Raw genomic sequence first — 20233 nt, forward strand, 5'->3', positions numbered from 1 at the left:
GGATCTTGGGGAAGTTATAAAATGGTGGAGTGAGGCAGGTAGCACTTGCAGCTCACTCTCCTGCACTGCCCTGCTGTTTCTTTATCCATGAAATCACCAAAGGGCGTGGGGAGCAAAGGAATAAGTTCCTGCCACAAGACCCCTCATCTCCAGGCACTTGCCAGAAAATTCATTGCCTGAGGAAAGTCCACTCACCAGCTCTACTCAGGCACAGCTTTGACTCTACAATGCTGCATAATTTCCTCAGAAATCATTTTAAGTATTGAGAGCATCAGCTGGCATAAGGAGCCTGGGTTACAGAGGGTATAGAAGAGCAAAGCTTGGCTGAGGCCACTCATGTGCATAAACAAAATGAAGTATGCACAAATGTGCACGCAGAGACCCACATGCACCTAAGGAGATGGGCTGTGGACAAGGCAGTGTGGCTCTGTGTGACACAGGGTGGCAGGAGGAGCTGGGTGCAATTCAGGGGTGACCTCTGGAGCATGCAAAGGGACAAGCCAGGAGTGAGTTATTCCTAATGGTATGTCAGTCAAATCACTTCCCACAACCATTCCCGTGATAGCAGATGCCCCATATCTTAAAGGAAAACTCCTTGAGAAAAGTTTTAAAAGAGTTTTACTGCAATAGGTCTGTGTGTGCCTCTCCCTGAGTATGCCACTTCCTCAGCACGCACAATCCAGCCATACATATGTTAGCAGAGAGAAATGAAAATAAATTAGAGATTTTAAAAGTCTCTAAAAACTAATAATAGTTTAGTTAATATAGTTATAGTTAATAATAGTTTAGTTAATAAAGTTAATAGTCTCTATTAACTTTGGTGCACACAAATCATTGCCCTTGGAGAACACCCAGATTTGGGCTGGTGATGCTGCAGCCAGGCCCTCTGCCCTGTGTTCAGGTTTGCCAGAGGGAGGATGAGCCCTGCCAAGTTTTCTGCTGCTGTGTGGGTGGTCCCCACTGGCCAGGCACACCTGCCCTTCCAAAACTGCTTGGACAGGCTGAAATCTGCACCTCCATTTCATATCTCCCAGAGGTTTGGACTGGGGCAGATCTGGGGCACAGGCCCATCCCTCTGTCCTCCCCTCTGAAGCCGAGCCATGGGGACTGAGGCACACCTGGCACAGGCTGCTCTTTTCATTGGGAACACGCTGTGGGAACACAGAACTGAGGGAGCAAACTGAGCCCTGAGCGTTTGCAACCTGAGGTGCCAGAAACAGTGCCCAGCTTTAAAGCCAAAGAGATCCCCCATGCCCCGATGGCTCATCTCAAAACCAGACAGCCCTCAGCCCCCTCTTCTTCTGGACTAGCCCCCATTAACCACTGTTGGCCGCCAGACAAAATGGCTAGCTCTTGCCTAAGAAAAATAATGTGGGAGCACTCAAATAACCTTGTGCTGAAGCATCAGCTTGTTAATGCACTGGTAAGTCATGCCAGCGCTGTACAATTCCTGGGGGTGAATTAGGTCAGAGTGACCTCCAGAGAAACCACCAGGCTGCACCGCCGCGTGCTGCATTATGGGTAACGATCTGCTAATTGCCAGGAGGCGCTTGGGCCGCTCACCAACGCCAACAGGAAGGAAACCTGCCTGCAGGCACCGCACCGACTCCATATGCCGGGGACATCGCTCCTAATGACGAGAATGAACCCATTTATAGAACATGAACCGGGCAGGAGGACCGGCACTGCATGCTAATGCTGCCCAGGCGGTGCCGCTCCCCGGGGCTGCTGCCGGAGACCCCCAGCGAAACCCCTGCGTGGACAGGGGCTGGCCTTGCATTTGGATGCGCGGTGGAGTGCGGGTGAGGTAGATGGAGATGAAAACGCAGGAATGGGAGAAAGACTGCTTATCCAGGCAAGATGAATCACCACAACCTGCAAAGCCAACATCCCCTTTGCCCCGGGGACATTTTCGTTACCCTTCAACAAACTGCAGTGGAAAAAAACCTCCGGCACAGCTCCGACCTCGTCGCTATGCACTGCAGGCTCCCCAGCCAGGCCAGCTCACACACCACAGAGCTTTCAATCAACTGGCAGGCTCACTAAACCCTTTCAAATTGAGCAACCAAGCAAAAATACTTGGTCATAAACACTAAAAATAGGAATGGAGGATTGGGTTTTGTTTTGCTTTTTAACTTGGTGAAGCCAGCTCTTCCTAGTGCATTAAATCCACCTCCCTGGCAGCCCATTTAGAACATCTCCTCCCCCCTGGGAGAGCCAAAATCCCCAGCTGTAATGAGAGGAGTCGGGTGGTATTTAAAATGCTAGGGAAATGGCAGCCTGAATAGCCTTCTGCAAGCACAGTGCCTTTGTTAAATCCCCCATAAAATAAGATATCAGCGCTTCCCCTCCTCCCCTCTCTTTAACATGAACGAGGACTCCACTACCTGCTTGAACCCACATTTGCTGTCCAAATACCTGGTCCCTCCCCAGCAGCTCTGGTGTTAAACTGCCCTGCTAACACAGCCACAGATGGCAGCACGCCTGCAGGGCTGCCCGGCAATGCCCAGAGCTGCTCATGGTATCAAGGCAGCGTTTGAAAAGATTCCAGAGCTTCCACACTGACCCAACAAAGGGGGTCTAACCCGAGCCAGTGGCAGCAGTAGATGGGCCATGTCATTGCCCCAGAGCACTCCAACAGGGGCTCCTCCGCTGGGATTAAGCAGGAGAGAGTGATAAAGGTGACGTACCATGACAAGGACACCTCTTCACTAAAACCAGGCCATGCTCACCCAGTCAGTTCAGAGAGCACCAAGACAACCCCACTGCACCAGGATGGTGCTCCTCAAGCACCAAGGACTGTGGGGAGAACTCCAGTGGTGATTTCACCCATGAGTCACAGAACAGACATCTCATAAACACACTTGGAAGCTTGGAAACAGGGCAAGCTGATTAATTTGGGGAAAGGAAAGGGGAAAAGGAGACAGTATTACTAATCTCTGGACTAACTTTCTAGAAAGATTAAGGAATGACTCTAGAGTAATTCCCTGCCAGCAGGTTTCCAGAAATTTCAAATCAAATGGCAAACTCCAGAGAAATTATTTAAATTTTGATATTAAAGAAACTTAACTATGCAGAACTTAACCATGCCATTGCATAGACAGTGACCTCATTGCTCTTGCATGAGGTAACCACATACCATCTAGGTAAAGATATTCAGCACATGATGGGTAAATGACTGATGACTGATGTGTACATACTGAAAATGCAAGAGGCCTGTCTTTCTCACAGAAGCATAATTTACACTGTTGTTAATGTGACTGTATATTCAGACATAAGTAGAACTGCCTCACTCAACACAAACAAGACCAATTTGGACCAAGGTACTTCAGTTTCTTGTTGAGTTAAGGAATCCCTTTCAGCTGCCAAACAGGCAGTGATCCCCATGCACACTCTCCATTGTTTGTAATGCAGTGCCAGAAGCTGAAAAACACTGATTTTTTTCCCTTCTCTGTAAGTGAAAACCCCTGTTTGGTTGGGAATTTTAAAGTGTCAATAGAGATTTCATCAACAAGACAGCCAGTTTTTCCTTCCCCACCAAACTCCCAGCAACACCAATATCTAGAGGGAAGTAAGTGCTATAAGCACATGCTGAACAGCATCAGTATGAGCAGGGTAGGAGGGAGTGAAATGTCTTTGTTTACTCTCTAAAAAATGCAGCTTCAAGGTGATCTAAACATCTGAGTGAAGGAGTGAATTTGAACAAAGGAGTTTCAGTCAAAAGTAAGTGGGAGGGAAGAAAGGATTAAGAGGTGGCAGGGCAAAAAACTGATTTTCAGAAAGGTTGAGACATTTTGTACCAGTGTCTCACAAATAAGAAGCTGGACTTTCATTTTGGAGCAGTACCTTGCTTCAAAAGAACTCAAGGGAATTGTTTTTAAGAAAGAAAAAAAATAGTTGCAAATGAAATGTTTCATTCAAGCCTGTGCACAGTTGGCAATAGGAAAGGGTCATTTCATTGAGGAGAGATTGTGTTTCATTTTGAATCAAACCAAAATCTTTTATCCTCACCATGGTATTTTTCAGTTCACTTGTTTCAATGGCTTTTTTGAGTAAATGTCCAACAAAATGCTGACACAGATTAAAAAAGTAGGTTTGTATTTTTTTTTCCAGTGGAAGACCACGTGATTAAAATCCATGATCTCTTTTCTTAGAGCTCACCAGACCTTTGAGCCCAGATTAGTTAAGTCAAAGCCCTGGCCATTCCTTAACCTGCAACAAGTGAGTAGTGCTGCTTTAACCTACACAACCAATAACTCACAGCAGCTAAATACCTTGTCAGACCAAACAAGAAATCAGGTAGTTCCATGGCACTGGACACTAATGTCCCTCATTAAGCAGTTCATTAGTCTCGCTATTTTTCAACACCAAAGGTATAATTTAACAAAGCCTATACAAAAGTAGAATATTATTGTATTTATTTAAAGAAATTATCTTCTACAGTACTACAACAATCTCTGACTCTTTTAACTGCTCCATTGGCCAGCAGGTCTGTTGCTCAGTGCTCAGTTAATGGCCAGGAAGCTGGGAAATCCTCTCCTATGGGTTGGTTTGACCAAGCTCTGGGTATCCCAAATCCTTTCACTTTAAACAGTTGCTGAGGGTGTTCATCACCTGCAATGTTCACTTGTTAGGTGGGATCTCACCAGCCACAAGATGTCTGGCAATTCTCAGTGATAGCTACACTGAGCCTAATGGGGACTAATTCTTCTTCACATATTGCCAGACCTGTAAATATGTAAATAGCCACAGAGGAATATAATGGCTGTGGATGTCCTTAGGAAATTTATCTCTGTTCTTTCAGCTCACTAAGTACTTGTAAAATCTCGCCCTTAATGGAGGTCAGGAAACAGTCCTTGGAGAGGAAGTTAATGAAGAGGCTGCAAGGGAAATGAAGTTCCCTAAGCCGGGGAAAGTTCTTTTCTCCAGATGAAGGAATACACAGTTCTGGACCATCTGCATGCTTGAACATTACAACAGCAAATTCAATTCAGAGAGAGTCTGTGGACAGTTAAAAAACTATCCTAAGCCTCTAGACTGATCGATGCATTCAGAGACACAGTCAATATAGAAAGATCTGAAAAGTCCTGGAACCTTCTCTTTAAGAATCCAAAGTCCAGATATTCCAGCAAAGGATGAGACTTCTGACCCAGAATTCACTGTATTGTTAAACAAGTTGTTGAGCCCAGGGAAAGGGCTGAAAGACTTTAGTGTTGTTTAACATATTTAAGCCACTCCCAGCAGAGCACTGATATGAAGCAGCTATGATGTGTACCAACAGGGAAAATTAATTTTTCCAACATTGACTTAAAACCATTCCATGCAAACTCTACTGCACAAACTGCTACATGAATTTGAAACCTATGTCACACTGGTTAACACTAAAATAAAAATACCCCTTTGGTGACAGGATGGCTTTCCACTATTTCCCATCCAATGACTTCCTCTCACCTCGGGGAGTTTGCCTCAATACTGATTCCTGAAATCATCATATGAAGAATTTAATGGCTGTTGGCTACGGAAAGAAATAAAAAATAGCAAGCTAAGTCTGCAGTGAGGTTTGACAAAACTATCTCCAGTATTACTTAAAATCTCTATTTTGTTTCAAAAAAGGGAGGCTGTATTGAAAAATTTGGTCATCTTCATTCACTACTTGCAGTCCCCAATGAAGTTACTGACAAAAGAACACTTAACAGCAAAGACTGAAGAAATTTAATAGGAAGAGGCTTCAGTCCAAATAAAAGATTACTCTTAATACCTATGCAAACATAGATATAAACTAGGTATTACTGACAACTGGTTATAGAAGATGACCAGCACTGAGAAATTAAACCCTACTCCAAAAAATCCCAAACCACTCAATTTCAAGACATTGAAGGGGGGCTGTGTCTGTTCCTACTCAAGAGGTACCATCCATCAGCTGAGTTGCAAAAGAAAAAAAAAAAAAGAAAGGTACCTTCTGCAAGCTCCCTCAGGTAGGCAGCAGAGGTTCCAAAAGCTTTAGCCCACTGGCCAGCTTCGGTGTTTAAATCATGTTCCCTTTTCCTTAGCAGTGCCACGGTTGGCTTGTACATAATTTAAAGTTACCACAGCTGCCTCAGGCAAAATTAAGCAAACCTGTTTCTAATTATGGATGGCATTATCAGCCACAACACCATGCTCCAGAAATCTGTGCTTTCATGAAGGTAAATGCCATCCTTCTCCCACCATGGTTCACCCCCCATGGAATCATGCAGAGTTACAAGCTGCAAAGACAAAACATCATGAAATGACAGCTGTGATAGTAGAAGTTTCGAACAGGCACTGCAAGAGCATTTGTTGAAACAGCAGACAATGTAGTTAGGTCTTCAAAATATTCTGGTGAGGTGCCACAGATGGATGGCTCTCATATTATGTCATTAAAATCAAAGTTAGGGCTTAACTATGGCAAATGTCCAGCTTTAGTGCAGCAAACAATACAATCTTTATACAACAATTTCCAAGGGATAATAGAGGTCTTAAAAACATCGAGTCACAATTTGGACACACCCAGCCCAGTAGTCATTGCTTATGTGCTCTGCTATGCATGCCTGATGTAGTTGAGGTCTTACTCATCCACCTTCAACACCGGGGATGGGATGGGGTACAGAGAAGTCTATGCCATTGCTAATGAGAATTAAAAGCTTGGGTTTAGAAAGAAAGTGTTATGGGTTTTCTTTATCATCTATAGGCTGATGGATTTAAATACAATAGGGTTTACAAATCCAAGATGCAAATTTAATCAGATTTTCTTTTTTCTGATTGTACGCAAAAATTTGGAATAAATCTTAAACCAGTCCAATATTCTAGTTCAGGCCAAAGCAAATTAGCTGATGCTGTTTTCAGTCCACCCAGAGAAAACAGGATTCCAGCCTTCAGACTTGCCAGCCTTCAGCTCAATCTCAGTCCAGGGAAATACAGCTTTGGGGGCACCCATTGACTGCTGCAGTGCTGAAAGACATTTTTAGTCCCTCCTGCTGCCATCCTTCACTCTCACTGGCAAGAGCCATTCTCCAAACAAGAAAATAAGATCTATTTATGTCAGCATAAACCTGTCCCTGGGCTTATCTGTTCAGATTCTGTTTCTCCAAAACTAAATTTTTTTCTTTAACATTTCTAATTCCAGACCTGTGACTTTAAAAAAAATAGAAAGAAAAAGAGAAAAGAAAATAAAAAGGCACAAAAATATTCAAAGTAATAAGACTTATGTGGAGACATTGCTTGGACTCTGACAGCCTATAACAACAGCTCTGCTGTGGTGGGAAGGATCCCATTCATCTCAACCAGGTGTTGACAGACATCCATAAAGGCCAATTTCAACATGCATGTTCACTCCTGGTTACCTTAGCAAAAATGTCTGACTCTGCACTGTGCATCATCACACTGAGGACAATGAAAATGGCAATGGATGTTAAATGGCAGATGACCTAGTGCACTGGTGCCACAAGCAGTTTCCTTCCTTCCTCCCTCCCAGTAGTTAAATATCTGCCACAAAGACACAGTCTGTCACACAGATGTTAAGAATCAGACAGGGAGGAGCCCATCTGTAAAACAGAGCTTTATAAAAAATAACACATTAGGGAAGAGGTCACACACAGATTTTCCTAAAAAGATAGCATCGAATCTAAAACAGTATTTCCTCATTGTCTTTTCATTCTGAACAGCCATATCATTAATCTAATACATGTAAGGGGACAGGGAAGGTTCATGCCAGCACTGTGAAATGCAAAGGGCATCACAGCTTCCAGTTACTCCAGTGGCTGGACTGGAAACTGGCATAGGTAGGGGCAAGACTCCTTAAGGCAATGTCACTAAAATCTATGCAAACAGCTGTCATATAGCTTAGACTCCACCTTTGACTCCAGACTACCTTAATGCAATTCTACTAATCTCATAAAGAAGGCTACTAAAATACAAACACATTTAGGAAGGATAGAAAACACTCTTATAATGAGCCCTATACAGAAACACTTTTTTATTTCCTGCCTACCTTCTCTATAGCAAGCAACAGGACCATTTTCTGCAGTCCAATGAATGTAGAAGAGAAAGTAAAAGAGAAAAATTAAGATAATTCTTGGTTAATGCCATGGTTCATTAGGAAGTACAAAACAAAATCCGGGGACAAAAGTCATAATTTACAAAATGGAAAAGGGAAACAAAATCAATAGAGGAGGAAGTTTTATTTTAAGCTTCAAAGGGAGTATTATGAACAATGGAGAACTTAGAAAAGTAAATGTACATATATGTTACTCAACAATGTCTTTTTAAAAGAAGATTATTTGCACTAAAAAAAGACGTTGTGGAATTGCTTTGGGAAAGTAATATTTACAGAGGAATATACAGTAGGGTGCTAGAAGCAGAACTTTTATTTGGAAGAAATATTACACAAACTGAACACAGACCCTACAGTTTTCAAATCTTCATTACAGTTGTGCGTCTTATATTTTGATGAAATTATTTTTTTTTTCTCTAGAGGCAGTTCCCCACTGCATGTTTAGAAATCAACAACATGAGCAAAGCAAACCCATCCTGCTAAAGAGCCCAATTAGGACACAAATTGTCATTTAATTCAGTTTGAGCAGGACTACCTTACATGGTTATTTTTGACTTTATGTTTTAATCTGGGAAGAAATGGGAAAAGGGAGATGGAGAAGACTAAAAAATCTGCTGCTACTGATACATGGAAACCTCTCAATGAGGTGAGTTTGTGTTCTAGATGTGCAGGAAACACAAAACAGTATCAGGTTTTCTGTCAGCTTCACCTAGTCAACATGCATTTTTGTGGACATAGTTTTTCCATTCTGAAAGACAACATAAGCCACATTATATTTTTGTCTGCCTAAACCCTGAGGGTCAATCCCAATAACTGTTGGTGTGCTTTGCCCTCGGTTTGCTTCTCCTCTGTAGCAGGGGTGCAAGACAGAGCCAAGTCCAATCCTCTTCTCCTAGGACACAAGGCTGTCCTGCATCTCTCCTAGACCTCGTCACACAAGACAATGAGCAGACCTGTGCTATCCACTGCGTGTAGATCTGGCCAACAAAACCCTCCTTTTCCACTGGGACAATGCCTAATGATTCAGAAGTTGGGATGTGACCATCCCTCCCTGCTGCCTCACAGGACAACTTAGGATTGCAGCTGTGGGAACTCGTATTTTTCTCCTGCATAGTAACCCCTGTTGCTTATTGCAGATGTGTGGTTGCACCTGTATGCTTTTCAAAGTCCACTACCAGTTCAGAAAAGGCTGAAATACACAAGTTTTCTACGTATGACATCATTCTTGACACCTAGATCCATGCCAAGGGCACCTAACATTTAGATACTTCCCTTACAACCAACTCAAAATCAGCTGTGGAATTACCAAAGCAAAAAATAATACAAAAATGATCAGAGGTGTTTTCAATGCTCAAAGCCCTCTTTCAGCAGAATATTTCACAGAGTTGCTCAAGAGCAAATCTCTTTTGCCATGCAGAAGACACAGATCAATCCTACTGGGAGGACAGTCCTTTGAAATGGACACAAAATCTGGTAACAAAGAAATTCAACCACTGAGCCTGGTCTTTGCTACTCCAACAGTTTTTGTGCCTAACACAGTACAGCAAAGTAGATTTTAAGCATCTAACAGGATAATATTATTAAAAAGAAAATAAATCAGAACAATCTTCACTTACCACATCCAATTTTCAAAAAACAAAGATACCCAGCACATGTATGAATGGCTTCTTTAAAGTAAGAGAGAGAGCAGAGTTGACCTTTATTTTCATTATTTTAAAAAAGTTTTTTCCTTAAAGTAAATATTCAGTCTTTATTTTACAGTAAGTGCTTTTTAAAATTTCATGTCTTCACAAAATTGCATTTAAAGTTTGAAGTAAAATGTATTTCAAACAAAAATACTGTGCAACTTCAGCACTTCTTTCTTAAATATCGAAATAAATAAAATAGTTGTCTTTTTCAGTTTGTTTGTTTTTCAGTCAGTTCTACTGTAGATCAATTCCAGTCTGACCTGGGTTTATACACACACTTAAAAGAAAGTGAAATCAAGACTTCAAAAAACTTCTTTGTATTGCACCAGCTTAGGGCATCCCCAGAACTTCTCTCAACAGTTGGCAGCCAACTTCCCACAGTCCAGACTCCTGTGCCAGATGGAACTCAGGTACAGACGACTCAGGGCAAGGAAAGAAGTATCAAAGCATCCTGGCTTCTCTCGGTCTTCTTCTGAAATGTTTTGCTTGAAGGCTGCTGGAATCCACGAGGGCAGGGCTGACTGCAGAGGAAAAGGCAATACAAAGTAAAACTAAACAAACTCAAGCAGACAAAAAAAGCACATGTTCAGAAAAAAAAAACCAGAAACAGCACAAACCAAGCTTCCAACTTTGCTTGAATTCTCGTTCCTTGAAAGTATAGCTCAACAGACTCAGTTTCAACTGACTGTGGAAGCCATAAATGAACACAAAGCAAACAAATAGGATAAGAAAAAGCATATTGACAAGAAAGGCACTGCACACTGTCAATCTTTCTTCTCAGGAACATTATTAAATAACCTTCATCATTCAGCTTAGAGAGCTGTGTCTTCAGTAGAGGTTAAGACCTTTGCTTATGAAATCCTGCCCTAATTACCTTCCTCTTTTACTAATTATTTGTAGGGAGCCAAAAGCATATACAGCATGGCACAAAAGACATTTTCAGGAGTCTAAACAATACACATGGGGTGACAGTAATGCAATAACTTCTGGAAAGAATGAAAGATTGTATTTTTCATTGCATTTATTCCATGAATTGACTAAGTTACATACTGCTAAGATCCTGAGCAGGATTAGATAGCAAATAAAATCATCTCTATTTTCACAAAATTCAAGTGCCTCTTCCCATATCTTCCCACATGTCTCATATCAGTTCTAGACTAAATGAAGGTCCAAAATCTTAGGAACTGCCAGACACCAAAAGAATAAGTCATAGATATGAACTGGCAGCATCTTCTTAGCAGAGCTATCGGGCCTGGAAACCCCAAGAGCTGGGTTTTGTCCTAAATGTTTTTGCACTTTTCTTCTCTGAAATTGGCAACTTAGCATTTGTGGAAATACAGACAGGGACATCAAAATAGTTCTGACACAATTTCAGTATTGTATGGTATTTATACAGGTTGGGGTTTTTTTCAACACTGGTAGATATCTGGCAAAGAGAACAAAGATTGGTAGGGTTTATTGTAATGGCTCAGTCAGCAAAAACTCATCCCAGCTGAATTCCTGCACTCAGAAGTTTGTCAAAATAACCCTATGTGAGCATGAACTCATGCATGTGCCTCATACTTTTACTTATAGCTACAAATTTCATATAAATAAGAAAAAATAAAGATAATATGAAATGGGTGCTTATTGGAAACATCTACATATGTAGCAACACAAAACACACTGGGCATATTTTGCAGTTTTTGTAATAAGATGACTCCCAGTGGGGTCAATACAATGTTTGCTTGAGGATTTGATTCACTAAAACTGCTTGCCATGGGGAAGAGGCAAATTGCACAAAGAGCCAGGCTTTGAAAGCTCCATAGTTTTATGGCATTTGAACTATTATTTTGGGGCCCATCTCAAAATATCATTGCAAGAATTAACCAAAGAAAGGCAAAGTGGGCATGAGAGAACACAGTGGTGCCCCAGCACTGTCTGGACTCTGACTCTCTGGGTGCAGTTCTTGTTTTCTCCATGCACCAGCAGGCAGCAAACTGAGTCTCTGTCTTCAATCAAGAGCCTAAGTTGAGGTCTCTAACATGGCAAAATGCAACTCAAAATGAATAACTAATGTAAAAGCTCAAAGGCAAAACAATGCGGGGAGGGGACTCTAATAACACATTCTGCTGAAACAAATGACCATCTCAGAGCTTGTCTACACCATACCAGCAAGCATATTAATAGAGAGGTTTCATTCAATAAAAGCAATAGCTAAGAAAGCCCAGTGGTAATCCTTCTGAAGTCAGTGGTAGAGTTCTCTCTGGCCCTTGTTTCATCAGCCTAGGCTCATCATTTATGACCTTACCACATATATATGATGTTATTTCAAGCACCATTACATATTCAATAAATAAAAATATAGCCCATAAAACTGGGGGGTGTCTGGGTGAAGGGAAGAGATGCAAAGTGAAGCAAGTTAGATTTCAGTTCCTCTTCCACCACATGCCCGTTTCTCCTTTTACTTTTTAACTTCTATGCCAGAATCTTGTATTTGCTTTAAATTTTCTCAGTGTATATTATCATGCTTGAAATTTTATACTGTTTTCATGGAAGAGCTGAGGTCTGTCCCTGCTAAAATTTCAAGTAATTAAATGCTTCAAAAGAGAATAGGCTAAGGATCAGTGCCCACTCCATGTAGCCTTTCTTCTCCCCTATCAGTTGCTTAAGCAACATGCCACTTCCTTCATTCTCCTGCTCCCATCTGTGAATCAGAGTTAGCAGAGGAGGACTCCAGAAACTATGTGTGTTTTCTAAGATCCTTTAGTATGGAGCAGTGGAAAGGTGCCTGAGGAGACAGCTTACATTATTTAACATAGAAAAGTCTGCATTAAGGGCCTGAAATGAAACACCCCTTTGTTCACATTTCACATTGGGTTTGTCTTATTTGGGTATGTGGTTTGTTTGGAACATGTGTTTCAGGATACTCTTTGGAAAGCCTTGTGCCAACCTTCCTGTAATAAGAAGGACATCTGGAAGATGAGAACTGGAGAACTGGGATAGCCAGGGTTGTAATTAGTTGAAGGACTACACCTTTGAAGAATTTATGAAGAACAGAAAGTTTCAATTAAATTGCTGAAATCACTGGGGAATAAAGAGCATCACAATTCATTCTGATTTCAAAGATAAATGTTTAATTACAAAATAGAATTCACATTGCAAACTTTTTTTATGCCTCCCTAGTTTTGTTTGGGACCTACGTGCCCTTTAAGATACAATTGACACTGTGCAGTTCTCTCATTTCTGAGTTGGTTATGCTAGTCTCAGAGTCCTTTCTTTTTTATTTTTTTTTTTTAATTTCACTTATGAAACATCCTCCTATATGTTTTCTGCCTAACTAATATTGTCATCTTCCCCTCATGAGAGGGTCTTGCGCAGCAGCCCCTTTGCTTTGCTTTCATCTTCCTTCAGCTCAGGAACTACCAACCTTCTTTCCCTCTTCCCACCCTTCACTCCAGCACTACATATCCTGAGAATATTTTTTTTCCATATTATCACTCCATGCCATATTCACCATTAACTCTATTTTACAACCTAGCTTAAACAAGTACTCTTTTAGCTTCCAACTCTATGTCCTAATTTCCTCACTTAAATTAAAGCCTTCCTACAGTCAGCACCATACTGCTCATCCTGCTGGACTAAACTCATGTTGGTTATCTCAATCTCATAAGGCATCTTGAGGAATTAAAGAACTACTCTCACTACATAAAAATGAATTAATATTATCTTACTTGGTCTTTTAGGACTATATTGAATGAGTGAGCATCCATATACAAAGTAATGATATAAATAACTGTGAGGATATTTTCTATGCTATCTGTAATAAATGTCAGCCTGCAATTTTTATACACTTCATGAGCTGTTGTGACTTCTTTCTGAGGGTACTGTGCTACCCAGTTGTCACAAAGATGGGTGGTTTAGTTGCAAAAGGATTAAGACTGTATGCATTGTTATAGTAACTGCATTTGTGAAACTAATTCAAGACTTAATGAATTATGGGCATCTGATTATTGTTTGTATTCCAAAAGAGCCCACAATGCGTTAGGCATGGTTCACAAAAGACAATGTTAAGGACTCCACTTGGAAAAACTCCACTTAGAGTATGCCTGTTCTGCAGTTTATACAGTGATGGGAGTTCTTCTGAAAGATCTATTTGGGTAGGTTGCAGCTACCTAATTCAGGTGCTGTAAGGACTGAGCTTTAGTAAATACAGCAGAGTAGCAAAACATTATCTATTTATCTTGCACTATTTCGGATGAAAAAAAGGACTGGTTGTGGAAGAAATCAATGTTTTTATCAGTTGAAGTACAGTTCTCATTGACAGCATTATGTCAAAATATAATTGATTTGACACTTGATTGATTATAATAAATCAGGAGCAACACAGAAAAGAATTATCAAAATGGGGAAACCTTAAAAAAGGCTCTTTCCTGGCAAGTGTGCATGGCTCTGGCCTTTGATGTACACATACAGAGGAATTTGTAATGTTTTCTAACAGCATCCTGAAGGTGGATTATTAATGTAATCTAGACATCAGTTAGCTTATATTCTGGATTTATGCCTGTATACCTAAAAGCAGAATTTAGCCACTGCTCATTTCATGTCTAAAGAGAACAATAAAAAAATCAAGAGACTGAATTATTTCTCTTTTTTCTACAAGGTTGGAAGGTGGAGGAGGGAGTTGAAATTGCTCTCACAGACAGACTACCCTAGCAAAGAAGCAGGAAAAACGGGGTCCATTTGGTCTGGCTTGTTTCATTGTACATATCCAAATTCCTTATTGCAAGGCTAAGACTTTTACTCTGGTATCAATAACACACACCTACAGTTTAAGGAATAGGCACTGTCCAAAGAAATGTCTGTTTTGCCTTTGCTCTTAATCAGGTCATGATTTCACCCTGTTTGCATTATGTACATCAGTAAAAATAGATCTTTAAAACTTAACCTTGCCCCTGCTCCAGGGAGATTTTTGCCTGCACTAGGACAGCAAAACATAACTACACACTGACTCCTTTTGCATCATTTCTGACTGTACACAAGTGTGGATCCTGCTCTCACAGAACTTCCATTAGTTTCACCAGGGGCATGAATGTGGCCCATATGTATAATACAATTTAATCCATGGGACTTGCTGCAACAACAAAGCTCAGTCAGGGGTCTGCTGAAAAGCCAGGGCAAGAAATTTCACAATTGAGTGAAAGACATTTCAGCTTGGACATACCTTTCAAATCCTGCTGCATGTTTCCTCCTTTCTGGGAAAGTCGCTGGGAAGGGAGTCACTCTCTTCTCCATTGCCCTTGGAACTTTAATTAGTATTGCTTTGGTTTATTTCAAAAGAAGCCATTAAAAAGCAAATAAAGTGTCTTGTGAGACACTACAGAGAGAAAACGAGGGCAACACAGGAAAAAATGCTGTGAATTGAAATTTAAAAATTGAAAGAAAAGAATAGGTGAGGTATTTTTCCATGTCATTTCTTCCAGGATTCTGCTCCTTTTGTTTTTTTCTGTGATGTATATGACTTGCCATTCATATTCCACCTCTATGCTCGGAAATTGCTGTCCATCAAGTGAACGGTGAAGGAAAAGAAAAAAAAAGTGGAACAGTGTGGGGAAGACACGAAGGGATGCAGAGAGGAGATTTATTGAGTGTAAAGGTGTCCAAAGGAGATGGAAATGTGTTCCCCAAGGCCGTGGTCTTCGATGGTGCTGCTTGTATTTTCAGGCTGTAGCGTAGCAGATGTAAGAGCCAGACTTCACATGCTACAGTAAGTGCAAAATCTCAAGATGCAGATGCCATCACATCAAGGGTTTCCTTGTCCCCTGATAGAGTCCGCCCACAGTGGTTCTCTAGAAACAGTTCTATTACCAAGTAGACATCCATTGCTTTTTTGTTGGATTTTTTTTTCTATTTTTATTTAAAAAGTAGTTTTTTCTAATAATACATAGAATATATAAATAATAATAATAATTAAAAAAACTATTTGGGTTTACTTTCTGTTCTCCAACCCATTTGTATTTTTTGTGGTTTGCTGATATATATATATTAAAAGACAAGAAAATCAACTCTGCTCACTATTAAAAAAAATATTAAATCCACTTTTTATGTTTCCAGAGAGAAAGAGAAGGAGGGGAGATGTGATAAAACCAAATTAAAGTGAAAAAAAAAGAGAAAGAAAAAAACCAAAACAGGAAAATCAAAAACCTTCTGTCTCTTCAAAGTAGTTGTCAAGAGCTTTAAATGCTTGTGCTTTCAGTGTACACCCCCACAGGGAAAACATAACAAAAATGACAAAAAACAAAAAAAAAAAAAGGGGGGGGAGGAGGGAAAAAACCAACCAACCAAAAACCCAAGAGGACCTAAAAAATGAAAAATGTAATAATAATCTTAGTAGTGGAAAGGACAGCTCAGAGTTTCTGTGTCTTTTTAGTTATTTTAGCAGCCGCCCTTTTTGTCTGCAGAGGGAGACCTGCCACCACAGCCACCTCCTCGGCTCAAGAGAGGCTCTTCTGCATCGTCCTCGTCAAAGCCATGAAAGGTCGAGGTGTCGCTTTCTGACGTGGAACCGAACAAGTCCTCCGTAGTGCGTGCTGCCGCTGCTTCGTCCCTCCTGCCTTCTCTTCCCAAATGAGCTGACATGTATGATGAATATATCAGCACATGGGTTAAGCAAAAGGCATCATCATCATCATCATTTTTTTTCATCATTTTCATTATCATTAAGCAAGTCAGACTATCAAGCTCATAGGTGTGTGCTTGTATGTGCCCGTGCACCCCAACAACATAGCATAGGTAGAACTGCAGTAAGGAAAATAACAAAGGATCAGTTTCTCTTTCCAAGAGAAAATCTACAAACACCACAGGTGCCCATAGCTACAGCAGCGAAAGGGTTAATCGTGTTTTCCTCTCTTCAAAAGACAGTAAAATATTTCCTCATGATTACTTAGATCAATTTAAAAATATTTTTAGACCATGTAAGTAATGAGACACTGTTAGCTCTAAGCACAATGGCATCGACAGTCACAAATGTTCTGCTACGGAGATGTAAACCACTAGACACCTCATCAACCTCAGGACTACTTTTTATCCCCATTCTTCACCTGATCCTAAAGAACCTCCTCCGTAGACAAAATTAAATACATTGTGAAAACTAAGTGAAAGTAACCTAAACCAATACTTTAATACAAATGTCATGGCACGTCCTTCAAAAATAAAAAAAACCCCAAAACTAATATATACAGTTCAACAACTAAAACAACTGAGAAGTATCCCATCTTGGGAAACACTGGAAAGTTCAAATTTGTGTGAGTCGATCCAACTTTCAAGATGGAACAGGAAATTCTCCACACAATACCAATAATGGCAACAACAACCATAAGAAGACTCCTAAAAAGAGAAGTCAAATGCTGAAATCTGTGAAATTGAGGTTTGTTTTCTCTCTCAGACAAACTTTTTATGTGATTAATAGTATGACCTTCAAATTCCTTCTTTAGGGATGGTAGAGAAAGATATATCTCTTGTGCCCCAACAAAATTCAAGTGTGAGATTTTAGGGAACAGCTATTTTGTTATTCACAAACAGTAGCATGTACTTAGGCAACCAACTGTTGGCTCCCTGCTCCAGCTACAGGAATCAGCCAGATAACAAGTACACTGCATTGCTTGAAACAGAAAGAAGTAAGTCTTGTTCACAAAAAAGAAAATGGATATAACAAAATAATTGGCAGATAAACCATATTGTAGAAATGTGATTTTACTGACTTTGTGAACAGAAGAAGCAATATAATTTCCATGACCTCTCTTTCAGTGTCATGAAAATATTCTCCTTTATTATAAAAGAGAAAGATGTCAGCCACCAAAGAGGTTTCATTGTTTTAGTTTAGAGATTAGTGTGTGGTTATACCTTAATCACTTTCATCACACATCAGTCACAGCATTGCAGACCCTATGAATGACCCAAGTGGGTCAGAATTTGTACAAGGATAGCATTTAATGGAACTGATTTGGCACAGTTTAGGCTACAGGCTGATCTACTTGTTCTATCACACTAAGGAATCAAGGGAATTAATGTATTTGGATTCTGATATAACCACCATAACAATGTTTAAGTAGCAATAAAATATGGCTCCATCTCATTGTGCCATATCAGGATGCTGAAATCAGTTATATTGAAATATAACAATCAAGGCAAAGGGCAGTAATCTTCCAAGATGGCACCACAGACTCCATGGACTTTCCCCATCAGTTAGTAGAAGCAATCACGTGTACACTAAAAGGTCCATGTCTCTGACACAGCATTCGTAAGGATGCCCCTGGAGAAAACCAAAGGGGTTGCCATTGATTGTCTGGTGACCAGTGTAATTTCAGAATGTCTTCAGAGGTCACAACAACTGCAGAAGGCAATTTCAGTGAGAGTCTAATTGTTCTCCCATTGAATGTGGTAATAGGCTTACTATGAATTTCAGCAGGAGCATAAAAAGGCCATTTCCTTGGCATGAGAACATTCCACATCACATTTCAGCCATGAAGCAACAGACATCTTTCAGTGACTACAGTACAGAAGGAGCAGCATTCATACTGAGTTTCAAGGCCTCCTTGGTTTTCAGATTTCTATATCACCATCTTATTACCACTAGTATCACAAAACAAAAATATCACAAGTGGAAACTTGGACCAATGCTGGAATATGCAGTTGTTTAAGGTCTCCCAATTCCCTCTACCACCACCACTACTTCCTATGGGAGCTATAAATAACTGTTCAGCTGGTATAATGTTGTCCAAAAAAAAAAAAAAAAAGAGAAAGAAAATAAAATAAAAAAACTAAGAAAGGAGGGAAGAAAACAACAGCCCAGAAATAAAGACAACTCAAATTGGGAAAGACACAATTGCCTACATTTAAAAAGAGAGAAGGGAAGGGAGAAATAAAAACCTCTTTAAACAAAACTAATGATAGTCATCTTATAAGAGGATAATTCTTGACAGCTAGCCCCATACCTACCCTGTAATTTTCTCCCTCTTTCTTTTTTGGATGAAGAAATGCATGAAATGTGTAATCAATGGGAATGCTTGTCATGCAACTTTCATAAATCTTGTAAGTAATTTATAGTTGTAATTGCAGCATTTAAAGACAGAGACCATTCTGCAAAATTGTCATAGGATTTTCTCCTTCCATGTGAAGAACAACTAGTACATGTACCAATGTTCCCAAAAGCCAATAATAAATTAAAACTTCATTATTTCATAAGACCCCATTAGCTTAAATATGTGAATCCAATAATGGGGTTTATAATATAAAAGTTTTTCAGCCATCCTTTCCCACAAACACAGAGAAGAGGTAAGATTCCATCTTAAATCCCTTCCCAAATATGATGCCTTTCTTCAAAACCTTCAGAAGGTGCAAAAACCAAATCACAAAAACCTTTGTACAAGAAAGATGCAAGAAGGAGTCACCTACCAGAGCGCCCACAGTCTGAGCACGATACAAGTTCCTCAGGCCGGCCACTTTTTTTGTTCATATTGGAGCCTCCGAGGCAGAAGTCACAGTAGTTATTGGGAATGATGACCCCATCTGGTCCTTTCTGGGCTGTAGTTGGGTTAGAAATCAGATTTACTACAAGAGCATTCACTTGGACCATTTGCCCCTCATCCGTGATATGGTGTTAGCTCAGTGAGTTTGCAGGCCACAGTCTTCCCAAAACATTGTCAATCAGAACAAAAAGTGAACTGCATAAACCACCTCCATTCTAAGTACACCCTGGGTTGTCTCTATTTTGCCTGAAATGCCCTTTACTATTTCCTTTATAATTCCAGCCAGGCTGCTCCTTCTCAAGGACATGCTTCCAGATATGCCTTTACAGTTCAGGGTCTTGTATAGAGGCAATCCCTGAGGCAGGATAAGACCTATGTTGTCAGTAAGCCAAATTTGGTTTTTCAGGCAGCTGTCATCATCATAATCCCACAAAATACAAATTCATAAAGGAAAAATACAGTCTCCAAAACTCAAAAATCAACAGTGGGAAGATGGGGGGATAAGTACCCTTACTAGTTTTATTTCAAGTAGCTTCTTAGGGGCCTGCATCTCTAAGTAGCAGAGTGTCTTTAGCCAGAAGGTTGGTTCAAAAGCTCTTGAATATTCACAGGTAAAGCCATTTGGGGATGTTTCACCCAAGACTTAAGGCCCCTGTAGCAGTCATGTTCCCTTGGATGAGCAAGAAGGGTCCAACACTAGCACCAAGCACAGGTGCAGAGTGAGCCTGGGCAGACATCCCAACCAGAAGAGTTAAAGACTTTTTCAGCCAAGAGAAAAGGAGCAAGGCTATATTATTATTTTCCAGCTAGGAATACTTGGAAAGGAGCAGACACACACTGATCTTAAGTAAAGGAGGATGCAGATCCCTTTGGAAGAAGAGAAGGGCAGAGGTCTTCTGCATTCCTCTTAGTTGAGCAGAACAGCAAGGTCCTTTTTTTCGTGCTCACAACAGCCATTTCCCTCCTCT

General features: G+C 40.4%; 1 protein-coding gene across 3 annotated transcripts in view; it reads right to left on the reverse strand.

The window, feature by feature from the left end:
- Nucleotides 1-20233, reverse strand: part of DPF3 (double PHD fingers 3) — a 167812-nt gene that overhangs the window by 22076 nt on the left and 125503 nt on the right. For 2 of the 3 annotated variants that reach the window (XR_009114554.1, XR_009114555.1), the window contains 3 exons: nucleotides 19192-19320; nucleotides 14963-16370; nucleotides 8180-10280 (listed from right to left, as the gene is read on the reverse strand). Coding sequence is in view for 1 of the 3 variants with exons in the window: in XM_058025627.1 (XP_057881610.1) it covers nucleotides 19192-19320 (129 nt within the window). In the remaining 2 variants the exon portion in view is untranslated. Of the gene's footprint in view, nucleotides 1-8179; nucleotides 10281-14962; nucleotides 16371-19191; nucleotides 19321-20233 lie in introns of those variants that run through there. The other variant, XM_058025627.1, reaches the window with a different exon arrangement.

Source organism: Melospiza georgiana, chromosome 6 (genome assembly GCF_028018845.1).
Source record: "Melospiza georgiana isolate bMelGeo1 chromosome 6, bMelGeo1.pri, whole genome shotgun sequence".
NCBI lineage: Eukaryota > Metazoa > Chordata > Aves > Passeriformes > Passerellidae > Melospiza > Melospiza georgiana.